Consider the following 12239-nt stretch of genomic DNA (forward strand, 5'->3'; position numbering starts at 1 on the left):
GCCCCCGGACCCGCCCCCTGCTTTCCCGTCCCAGGACGCGTTGCGCGGCCCGGGCCGGAAGTCCTCGGGTTCCCGGGTGTGCATCCGTATCTCTGTGTGTCTGTCTGGCGGCGGTGCGCGGCCGCAGTCAAGCGACTGGGGGGGGGGGGGCCGCATTTGGGGGGACCACTGTCGCCACCCCACCGAGTCACATCTAGAGGAAAGGAGGCCCGGCCCTTCGCCGGGCGGAGAAGATGTTACCCCTGTCCATCAAGGATGATGAATACAAACCACCCAAGTTTAATCTGTTCGGCAAGATCTCGGGCTGGTTTAGGTGCGGAGTCTGTTTGCTGGGAGGGGGTGTCCGGAAGCAGGAGACAAAGCCGGGTCCTAAGGATGGCCTGAGGTCGGGGGTGGGAACATCACCCTCCAGCTGTGGAGGAAGGAGCATATGGACTGGGCAGGTCTTGAAAGGGGGGACCCTACTTGGGCTCCCGACCTCCCCTTGACTACTGCCTCTTTCACTGTCTTGTCCAGGTCCATACTGTCGGACAAGACGTCCCGGAACCTGTTTTTCTTCCTGTGCCTGAATCTCTCTTTCGCTTTTGTGGAACTACTCTACGGCATCTGGAGCAACTGGTAACCACGGGGGAAAATGGTTGGGGCGGAAGCAGAGGGTGAGGGAGACCAGCCACTATTTGCTTAGTGCCACGTAGCTCCACACCGGGAGATCAGGTCTTACCTTTGCCACCACCTCTCCTCCTGAGTTGCTTTCGCATACCAGCACCAACGCAGCCAAGGCTGCGTTTCTAAGATCCAGGGCCTATAAGGGACAGGCTCTTTGATTTCCTGCAACTGCATCTGACAGGTCTGACAAGCCCCACTCCTCATTTTTTTTGGCAGTGAGTCTCCTCCCCAAGTGTTTGCCTTAGTTTTGCCTAAACGAAATTGGGAGGAACCTGTGTGGGAGTGGCATTTTGGATTTCACCCTTAAGGTTCTGAGAGGGATATCTGAGCGTCTGTGTTCAGTTTTTTTTGTCTTTGAATGGCCTTTGAAGAGGTTTATGAAGAATGTCTGGCAAAGTATATGTCATTCTCTTTTCTCTGATCCCGAAACTGTCTCATGATTTCCCTGTGGTCGTGACTTCAGTAAAAGAAAATCTGATGGAGTTTTCTGAAAGTCCTTCTTGAGTTGATGGCTTCGTGTATCACCTTTGGGTTTTGGGAAACTGTTTTGACTAGAGGAGCATCGACTGTAACTAAGGAAATGACTGTTCAAGTGTTTGCTGTGGAATAACAAGGCCTTGTGAAATAGTAAGATCAGCACACTTCCCATGTCTACTAACTCAATCTTTAGGTCTTGCACCCTTTCAAATAATCTGCATATGAGGAGCTGGAGAGATGACTCAGAGGTTAAGAGCATTTGCTGCTTTTCCAGAGGATGTGGGTTCAGATTGCAGAACCTATATCAGGCTGCCTGTAACTCCAGCTCCTGGGGATATGACACCTCCTTCTGCCCCCCTCCAGCACCTGCACACATGTAACCCACACCACACACACACACACACACACACACACACACACACACACACGAATTTTAAAAAAATTTAAAATAATCTGATAAAAGGACAGAATATTCTACAATTTTTCAGGGTATTCTTAGGTTCCCTGAAATAGATCTAAGAACTATTATCTGAGATTATTCTGTGCCACTTATGGTTAATTTTTGTTACTTATATTAAATTAACTTAGTGTCTGTCCCATTTTCAGAGGAAAAAAAGACAGTAGTCTTTGATCTTTAGCTCCATTGAGTTTGAACAAAAGTGATAGTTCACCAGGTTTTATGACTTCTGATTTGAAAAGTGGGCTTTTCAATTCAGTTGCCAATTCTATTTTATCAAAAGCACTCAATAAGGTTATAATGATTACTGGTTTTGTTATTACTTGGGGGTGCAAAAGGCCTATTGACACAATTAAATCTCGATATACTTGATAACCAAATTGAATCCTCTGAGAATTGTGTGTGCATAGGCAGGATATCCCATTAGATTTTTTAATCCTATAAATTAATACGCTTCACTGTATTACATATGTTGAAAGCATGATAGTTTTAACTTGTATATTATACTTTAATCATGAATATATGCTATTGATAATATGTTTGACATTTTCCTCTTCCTAAATTGTGTGTAATTTAGGCATATATGCTGCTTGTGCCATGACTGAATTTTAGTTTATATATTCACACTTTGATTTAGTTATTCTGGCCTCCCGTTGACATAAATCACTTTGTGAAATACCCCGTTCAACAGATTCATATCCCATGAAATATTTGTCACCTGTTTCGTGGAAAGTTAGGCATATAGTAACCTTTTTGATCTGTAGAGATCAATTAAATCTGCAGATAAAGAGCTGAATAACAGAAACTGTTATTGTCCAAGTCATTTGTCAGTATATGTCATCGCATAAGGAAAGTATTGGTGGTTTATGACTTGTTCGTCTGCCCTTAGGTGATTTCTTCTTCTGCTTTTGGGTGTCCTTAAGTGACGTTTCTTCTGTACTCTTCAGGTTTATTCTCTTGGGTTGTTAGTCCTTCAGACTTGAAATGCAGCTCTATTGGCTGTCATACTGAGACCATTTAGCAGGCCATTTATCGTTTTTGCTTATAAGTGTTAATGCCCCTATCTACAATCACTTGTTCCCCAATATTAATTTTTGTCAGTGGATATGAAATATAAATCACTTAGTGTTTGGACAGATTTAGAAATTTGTTAGAGCTTGGAGTATGACTCAGTGATTGAGTTCTTGCCTACCATGTGCTAGGCCCTGGATTCAATCTCCATCACACACATAGCCTATAATTTCAGTACTTGGGAGGTGAAAGAGCAGAAGTTCAAGATCATCCTCAACTACATAATGAGCTCAAGGCAAGCCTGGGCTACAAGAGACCCAGACTCAAAAACCTCTTTTACTTAGGCCTTTTCATAATCTGACTTCCTCTGTTATGTAGACAACAAAATTTTCAGGTTTTTTTTTTTTTTTGATTGATTGATCAGTAATTTATGTGGTTGGAATATCTCTGTGCTTATTCCTCATCAAAACCCACTTGGTCTTAGTCATTTCTATGTTCAACCTTATTCTAAAATAAGTTTTGGGGCTGGAGAGATGACTCAGTAGTTAAGAGCACTCACTGCTTTTGCAGAGGACTCAGGTTTGGTTCCCAGTACCCACATGGTGGTTAACAACCATTCGAAACTCCAGTTGCAGGTGATCTGATGCCCTCTTTTGACCTCCATGAGCATTGCATGACATGAATACACTTTACATACATGTGGGCAATACACTCATACACAAGAAAAAGTAAAAATAATAAAATATTTTCAAAATGAAACTGTTTCAAGCTGTGGAACATCAAAGAGCAAGATGTTGTTTTTCCCTTCCTAGGGGATTAAAACATGGATAAAACACTCTCTTCACAAAGGTTCTAAGAAATATTTGATGGGGTTGCAACAAATATTAAGTTGTTCTGGTTTTATTTTTAGGGCCTTCCTTCTAATGGAAGAGCTCAGTTACAGGTGGTCTATGTATTTGATGGTGGAAAGGTTCTTCAGTGGAAGTGCCAAGCTGCTAAGCTCTCTGATTTTCCCATTGACTTTTTTTGGTCTTTTTGAGATACTGTCTCCCTGTAGCCCTAGCTGACCTGGAACTCACTATATAGACCAGGCTGGCCTTGAACTCACAGATCTACCAGCCTCTGCCTCCCAAGTGCTGGACTTAAAGGCATGGGACACCATGCCTGACATAGAATGTTAGCTTTATTTAAAACTTAGTTCATGTGCCACGGGTTAAGGTATCTTATTCAGGCATCTTGGTATGTATTCAGAGTAGTGGCTTGATACATATTTGCTGAATGAAAGAATGAGAGTGAATGAATGTACAGAATTAATCTGTCTGTGTGAAGCAGGCTAACTGCCCCTTGTCGGTAAATGAAGACAAAGATCAAAAAATAAGCATGAATCTCCCTTTTTCTTTTGTTCTTAGAAGTTAAGAGAAAAGTGGTAGGAATACTATGTGGTTTTTATTAGAATGTTTTTTCTAGTATTTTATGCTTCAGTCTCTTATTGTTGAGTGATTGCATAATCTCAAGATATATATGCCCATGGTTTTGTATTGCAAGGATAAGTTATAGAAAACAAGCATACAATTGTTTAAACAGACAGGACTTTATTCCCAAGATGGCTGGTAGAGTTCCAGTTCTCCCTTGCATCAGCCTGTCTCAAGTGAAGAGAGAGACAAAGAGTGTGCACTTTGTCTTTTAAGACTTATCTGGGTGCTAACACATAACTCTCACTAAAACTTTATCACACTTCTAGGTCATGCCTAGAGGCCACTGTGGTTTATTCTGCTCAACCATGTAGAGGCATACAAGTCCAGGATTCTTTTCTAAGAATGGGAATATGTGATAGCATAGGTTTAGGAAGTAGAACCGAGAAAGAGCTAAACTAACTTAACACAGTGAATGGAAGCACAGGGCTTTCACTCTTCCCATAGTGACTGCAGGTCCTATGGCACCTATCATCTAAGTGTTTTGGTGCTCCCCACCATGAGCTTTTTCCTAGTATATTGGTATACTTTGCTTTATTTGTTTTTTAATACTCTTTTGCCTTAAATTTACTTCATCATCCATTTAAAAAACTTAATTTCTGTTTATTTAGCACAGTTGTTGGAAACAGTTTTTCCTTAGAGAAGAAACTCAGGTAAAGAAAGTTTTTGTATTGATAAATAGTTGTTCAAGAAATGTTTAAGGAAGTAAGTTCATTTTTTATTTGGTCCTTTTTTTTGAGACAGGTTGGTTGTCTGCAAGAGTAGCAAGTGCTCTTAACCACAAAATCATCTGTCTTGCCCCCAGAAAACTTTTTGTCACAGAAAATGTTACCATATATAAAAATAATGGACTGGACCTTATGCGTTCATCACTCAGCTTTAACATTTGTTCATCACGTGGCCTGTTTCATTTCTTCTGTCATCCCTCTCCCACTGTTGGGTTGATTTAAGCAGGTAACATCGTTTTTCCACAACTGCTTAGGGCTGATTTCTTTAAAAGATAAGAATCATCCCCCTGATCCTGCTTTTTTTTTTAAATCATAAAGCTAAAACCATCCATAAGAATCCATAATAAAAAAATTATCTGTAGCTGGGTGTGATGGCACACAGCTTTAGTACCAGTACTTGGGAGGCAGAGGCAGGTACCTGTGAGATGTGAGATGGAGGGCAGCCTCATCTACATACTGAGTTCCAGGTCAGCTAGGGCCTCTTAGTGGGACCCTGTCTCAACAAAGAAAAAAAAAATTATAAAACATATTAATTCCTTAATTTCAATTACCCTGTTCACATGTTCTTCATTGTCTTATAAGTTCTTTTTACTTTTTATTTTACAGATACAAATCCTAGTAAGATCCATACATAGTATCTTACATCTCTTTTAATTGATACTTTCCTTTTTTTTTTTTTTTCGGTCCTTTTGAGGCAGGGTTTCCCTGTTTCTCACTATGCAGACCAGACTGACCTTGAACTCACAGAGATCTGCCTGCCTCTGCCTCCCAAGTGCTGGGATCAAAGGCATGCGCCACCACACCTGGCTATTTGTGCTGTAAGTAGGCATCAAATGTAATCTTTCTTTCTTGTTTTATTTTAAAGGCCAGTTATATCCTTGCTATTTAGCCTAGCTGGGCCTTAAACTCTACTGTTGGGTTGCCACCACTCCCAGTGTTAAATAAAATCCTTATCAAAAGTCCTTCCCTCCCTCCTTCCCTCCTTCCCTTCCTTTTGTTTTTCGCTCGTTGGAGACAGGGTCTCACATTGTAGCACAGGATATCCTAGTACTCATTAGGTAGCTCAGGCTGGACTCAAACTCATGACATTATTTCTCCTTTAGATTCCTGAATGCTGGGATTACAGGCTTGCCACCATGCGTGATTCAGATGTTTATTTTGCCATATGTTCTGTTTTGCTTAAATGCTCATATTTCTCCTTTTTACCACAGGAAGTCTCCCTCCTTAAAATATCTTTAGAAAGTAGTCGCTTAAAAATGTTTTTCAGCTAGTAGTGTCACACACCTTTAATCCCAGCACTCAGGAGGCAGAGGCAGGCACATATCTGAAATCAAGGCTGTCCTGGTCTACATATTGAGTTCCAGGCCATCTGGGGCTGCATGGAGACTATCTCAAAAAAAAAAAAAAAAAAAAAAAAAACTCAAAAAAAAAAAAAAAAAAGTATTAGTATTTAAAGAGAACCCTAAAAACAAGAATTGAAAGTATAGCTACTATCTTTTCTTTATCACAACTTACTTAATGTGGCAATTTTATAATCTTAGATAATATCTGCGTTTAGTCATTCATTTTTGTTTTATTTTAAAAATATTTTATTATTTTTATTTTATGTGTATGAGTGTATTGCCTGCATGTATAAGTGCACCTGCGTTGTGTAATGCCCACGGAGCTTAGAAGAGGGTATTGGATTCCTTTGAGTAATGGACGGTTGCTAGCTGCCCTGTGGATGCTGGGAACCAAACCTGGATCCTCTGCAAGAGCAGCCAGTGTTCTTAACCACTAAACCATCTTTCTAGCCCCCTTTTATTTTTTCAAAAAATTTAGTTACATTTTATTTGTTCATTGTGTGTGTGTGTGTGTGTGTGTGTGTGTGTGTGTGTGTATGTGTGTGTGTGTATCTGTCTGTCCTTGGAGTATACACATGTGGGGCTCAGAGGACAACCTGTGGGAGTTGGTGCTGTCCTTCCACCTTGTGAGTCTTGGAGATTGAACTCAGTTGTCAGGCCTGGTGGCAATTGCCTTTACTTACTGAGCCATCTCACTCACCCCTACTATTATGTTTTAAAGAAATTTATGCTATACAGTATAAATGGTAATTTGTAATCAGTAACATTTGGTAATACTGAAGATGAACAATAAAATTCACATTTTTCACAGCAGTGTTTTTACAGAGAATTAGAAATAGTTTTTCACATGAATTTATCTACTTGTTTATAGCAAGTAATTTTCACATTGTGATACTAGGTATAGGGGAAAGATTTCATATCACTCTGCTTTAAGAGAACACGATGTTCTTCCATCTCAGAAGAGGAAGTTTTTCAGGTAGGATCACATTTTAGTAAATACTAAATATTGGCCTGGGGATATAATGTGGTGGTAGAGTGCTTGTCAGACGTGAGGGCGGCACTGGGCCTGATCTTCAGTACTACAAAATAATTAAATACTTTTATGGAAAGTAATTTAAAATTTAAATAAAATTTAAATTTAAATTGATGCATATTAAGATTGTTATGCTACATCTAAACCTCTTTAAAAGGAACTTACTTGATTTTTGTAGTTTATAACAAAGATTTACTTTTTTGTTTTAAGGCAATATTTTGTATTCATTAAATGTATATAAAACAGAATTGCTGAAAAAATAGCTTGCTAGGATTTCTGTTAAATTACAGATGTATTGGTCTTCTATTAATGTGGTGGTTTATCTGTGGGCCTTAATTTTTTTTTTTTAATTTTTGTGATTTTCATACAACATAGTTTGATGGTATTTAGATCCCCTCTCCTATTTGTACTGCTACCTCCACTGCCCCCCCACCCAATTTAATATGTATAGGCCTGTTATATATGTAATATGGCCTATAGAGTCTGATTTGTGTCCCTAAAATGTCCTTCAGTGTGGGTCCATCTACTAGACTCACCAAGAGTCCCATCCCTGTAAGAAAGATACTTCCCCTTCTCAGCAGCCATCAGTTGCCAAAAGTTGTTTAGGTTGGGTTGGGATTTCTTACCCACTTCCCCATGTCTAGGCTGGGATTTTATCTGGTTTTGAGCCTTGTGCATACTGTCACCATTGCTGTGAGTTCATATGAGTAACTGACCAACTGTGTGGAAAACTGTTTCTTTGTGGTCATCCACCCCTTCTGGCTCTTATAGTCAGCCATTCCACCTTCTCTGATCCCTAAGCCTTGGGAGGCAGTGGTTTGAAACAGGTGTCCTATCCAGGGATACGCACTCTCTGGCCTCTTGTTCTCTGCACATTGGACAGTTGTGAGTTTGTGTGTTAATTGCCATCTGATACATAAGGAAACTTCTCTGGTAAGAGGTAAGAGATGCATTCATCCTATGTGTAGTGGTTGCACTGAAGATGTGTCAATTAGGTTTAAGCATCTCAGAGATGCTTATTTTCTATGTTTGATCAGTTTTGTAACTAATAGTCTCCATCTGTTGAAAAAAAAGCTTCTTTGATGAGGGGTGAAAGGTACATTTATCTGTAAATATGAGGATGCATTTTTAGAATAAAATAAAAAGTTATATTGGTCTAGACTGGGCTGTAAATTTTACTCCACTGGCCTGTGTTTATTCTTATGTCAATGCCACACTGTTTTGATGAGTGTAGCTCTGTTGCTTTTGAAGTTAGGAAATATGAGTTCTCCAGTTTTGTTCTTCTAGTATAGAACTTTTGCTTTCTTACAAAAATCTTAAGTACAGGTGTGTGTGTGTGTGTGTGTGTGAGTGTGTGTGTGTGTGTGTGTGTGTGTGTGAGAGAGAGAGAGAGAGAGAGAGAGAGAGAGAGAGAGAGAGAGAGAACATGTATGCAGGTGGCCCTGGAGGCCAGAAGAGAGTGTTGGATTCCCTAGAACTGGAGTTAGAGGCAGTTATCAGCTGCCTGATGTGAGTACTGTGAACCAAACTCTGGTCCTCTGCAAGACCACCAAATGCTCTTCACCACTGAGCCATCTCTGCAGCTCACATTGCTTTTTAAAATGTGAACTTTAAGATCAGCTTGTCATTGTCTCAAAAGAAGTTAGCTGGGATTTAATAAAGAATAAACTGAATCTGTGACTCATTTAGTGAAGTGCTGTCTTCTGACTTTGCTGAATGAGGCAGCACATAGAGTGAACTGAGAGTAATACGCAGATTAGCCTGTCCCTGTGCAAGGAGTGGTACAAATTCCCGAAGCTTTACATAGCTGCAGAATGAATGTTAAACAGTGTCCTCTTCTGGATGTGGGTTGAAGCTCAGTGGTAGAGCATGCTCTCTAGGTATCTCAAGTCCTAGGTTCAATCCTAAGCATTAAAAAAATTTTTTTGTCTTCTGATTAATAAACATGAAAGCCTTTTATTTATTTACATCATCTTTAATTTTTGAACAATATTTTATAGTTTTTCAGAGTGTATATTTTACAGTTTTTGGTTACATTATTTATTTAATTTTTCTTTTGAGTGCTATTTTAAATGGAAGTTTTTAAAATTTAATTGTTGCTCTTTGTCACTCTGTCGGAGTAAAGCTTATTTTGATATGTTGACTTTTTTTTAATCCTGCAAAATTAATCAGTTAATTTAGTAATTCAAACCTTTTTTTGGTATATTCCTTAGGATTTTCTATGTGTAAGGTAATGTCATATATAAATACATATAATTTTACTTCTCCCTTTCTAACCTGAGGGCCTTTGATTTCATTCCCTACTTAACTGCCCTATAAAATGGTACATAGAGCACAAGTAGGAAGGAGCATCATGGTTTTGTTCCTGATCTTTGGGGAAAACAGCCCGTTATGATTAATAACAATATCAGCTACAGATTTTCATAGCTGCCATACAAAGGGCTAAAGAAATTCCTATTCCAACTTTATTGGGTGTTTTATTTTTATCATCAGGGCTGCTGCATTTGGGAAATGCTTTTCATCTTCTGTTGAAATGATCGTGCACGCCTTTATACTGCTGTGGTTCATTACAATGACTAATTTCATTCATTAAACCATCCTTACATTGTTGGGTTAGATCCTATTTAATCAAGGTATGTATACTCTCAAAAAGTATATTACAGGGTTTGATTTACTAGTGTTTTGTTGAAGATTTTTGGATTCATGTTTACAAGACATTGGTCCATAGTTTCTTTGCTTGTGATGGTTCATCAGGTTTTAGTGCTAAGGTGATGCTGGTCTTATCCTTGGGGGCATTCTCTCATCTTCTGTGGAAGAATTTGTGAGAGATTGGTGTTAATTGTTCTTTTAAATGCTTGATAGAACTTACTTAGTGAAACCAGCAAGTGGCATTTTTTTCTTGGAAGGTTTTGTTGAAAGTTTTAAAGCAGCTAATTCTATCGTTTTTCTTACTAGAGGTCTATTTAGATTATCATTTTTCAGTCAGATTTGTGAGATTGGTGCTTCTAGGTGTTTGTCTATTTTAGCTGGTCTGTCGACATATAGTTCCTAATCTTATGATTCCTTTCAGTTCTTTAAAGTCATCCTGCCTTCCCTTCTTCATCTTGCTGCTTAGTGATATGAATGTTTCTTCGTTGTCTTTTTTTTTCTCCTTTGAGAAAAGGTGTCATTCTGTAGCCCAGACTGGCCTGGAGCTCCTTCTCAGCTACTGAGTGCTGGAATTACAGGCACATAACTGCTGGTTGAGTTTCTTCATCGATCAGTCAATGTAAATATTGCCAATTTCTGTAGTCTCTTCAAAAACCAACTTTTGGTTTTGATAATTTTTCTTTTTTTTAATTCTCAGTTGTCTTTAAACGATATTAGAGATAAGAACACAATACCTTTTAAATATTTTATTATTTTTATTTTATGTGTATGCATGTATTGCCTACATGTGGGTAAGTGCACCCGTGTTGTGCAATGCCCGTGGAAGACAGAAGAGGCTTTCGGATTTCCTGGAACTGGAGTTACGGACAGTTGTTAGCTGCCAAGTGGGTGCTGGGATTTGAACCCGGGTCTTCTGCAAGAACAATCAGTGTTTTTAACTGCTGAGCCATCTCTCCAGCCCCAACAATACCTTTTATATTGACCTACATGTTTGTCGTTTTCACTGTAGTCTTTGGGTGTTTATTCTACCTGGGAGAACTTTATTACTACATTAATTCACATCTGTTAGTTTTGAAAAATTTCAACCGTGGTTATCTGAAAGGAGTATTTTTCTAGAATTTTGGATTAACAGTATTTTTCTTCCTTTATTCCTTGATGCTATTACTCTGTTATGTTCTGACTTGGATAATTTCTGATAAAAATCATCTGTTACCTTTGTTCCTTTCTATGAAATTTTCTTTTTTTCCTTTCTTTTTGGTATTCTGTGTAAAGTATAGGGTCTGTGTGGCCCCTCCTTCTCTGCTTGTTGCTATTCACTAATCACCCTTGTGGGAAGCGAGCACAGCTGAGTCAGCCAGATGGCGCCCTGGCTGGCTGCCAAACCTCGTGCTGTTTACTCCAACTCTTGGCTGATTGCCAAGGCTCGTGATTCCCGCTTGCTTACTCCAACTCCCTGAAGCATGGTGAGCCCGAAAAGGTGCTGCCTGCCTGATGATCTTGCTATGTGGCCAATGAGCTGCACTCTGCCTGCCCGCTGCACGTGTGTGTGTCCTGATTGGTCCTGGCTGGGGAGAGGGCTGTTGGAAACGATATATGAAGAGCTGAAGTGGGTGAGAGAGAAATAGGAGAGAGATGTAGGAGAACAACAAAGGTGTGAGAAGTGGGTGAGATAATGAAGAGAGAGAATATGAGAGAGAATAAGAGGGAATAAAGGAAGGAAGAGAAAAAGAAGCTTGAACCTCACCTTGGTGTCTGTGTCGTCTTTCCTCGGCTCTGCTGGACAGAGTCGTGGCTCACGACACTTCTCAAATCAAAGTGTACTATCCTAATTCTCAAAACAAGAGTGTCAAATAAATAGATTAAAGACAGATACTCTTCATTACTATAAAAATAAAATCCCTTAATAGGATGTTAGCAGGTATAAATCAGCAACATAATTACAGGTTTTTAAAACAAAGAGTAGTGGTACCAGGGACAAGTGACAGTAGGCAGCAGGGTAAGAAGACAGTAGGAGGCAGTATGTGGCGATGGAGGAGTTCTGTAGCCTGACTGTGGCAGGGGTCACCCAACTCTATACCACATGATAAAAGGACACAGCTACAAGAATTCTGTGCTACAAGAATGTAAAATTCAAGTATTTTGTAACTTTGAATCGCCAATTATTTCTAAATATGAGGCTTTTGAAAAAGAAAAAAAGTACAAAGAATAAAACCACCAAATCAGTAAGAACTGGTAGTTTGTATATTCTAAAGTTTCCTATATAGACAATTTTTTTCTTTTTTATGTATATGATTGTATTGCCTGCATGTAAGTGAGTGCACCCGTGTCGTGCAATGCCATGGAGGTCAGAAGAGTGTTTCAGAATCCTCTGGAACTGGAGTCAAGGACGCTTTGTAGCCACCA

At 39.4% G+C, this 12239-nt stretch overlaps 1 protein-coding gene across 3 annotated transcripts in view; it reads left to right on the forward strand.

Annotated features, from left to right (window-relative positions):
* The first annotated feature begins 32 nt into the window (after positions 1 to 32).
* Slc30a7 (solute carrier family 30 member 7) overlaps positions 33 to 12239 on the forward strand; it is an 89380-nt gene continuing 77173 nt past the window's right edge. The window contains exons 1-3 of one of the 3 annotated variants that reach the window (XM_029568153.1): positions 56 to 313; positions 517 to 618; positions 7053 to 7130. In XM_029568153.1, coding sequence (XP_029424013.1) covers positions 234 to 313; positions 517 to 618; positions 7053 to 7130 — 260 coding nt within the window. In that variant the 5' untranslated portion in view covers positions 56 to 233. Of the gene's footprint in view, positions 314 to 516; positions 619 to 7052; positions 7131 to 12239 lie in introns of all 3 variants that reach the window. The other 2 variants (XM_008842811.3, XM_029568154.1) reach the window with 2 other exon arrangements.

This window comes from Nannospalax galili, unplaced genomic scaffold, assembly GCF_000622305.1.
Source record: "Nannospalax galili isolate Female #2095 unplaced genomic scaffold, S.galili_v1.0 scaffold2280, whole genome shotgun sequence".
Lineage (NCBI taxonomy): Eukaryota > Metazoa > Chordata > Mammalia > Rodentia > Spalacidae > Nannospalax > Nannospalax galili.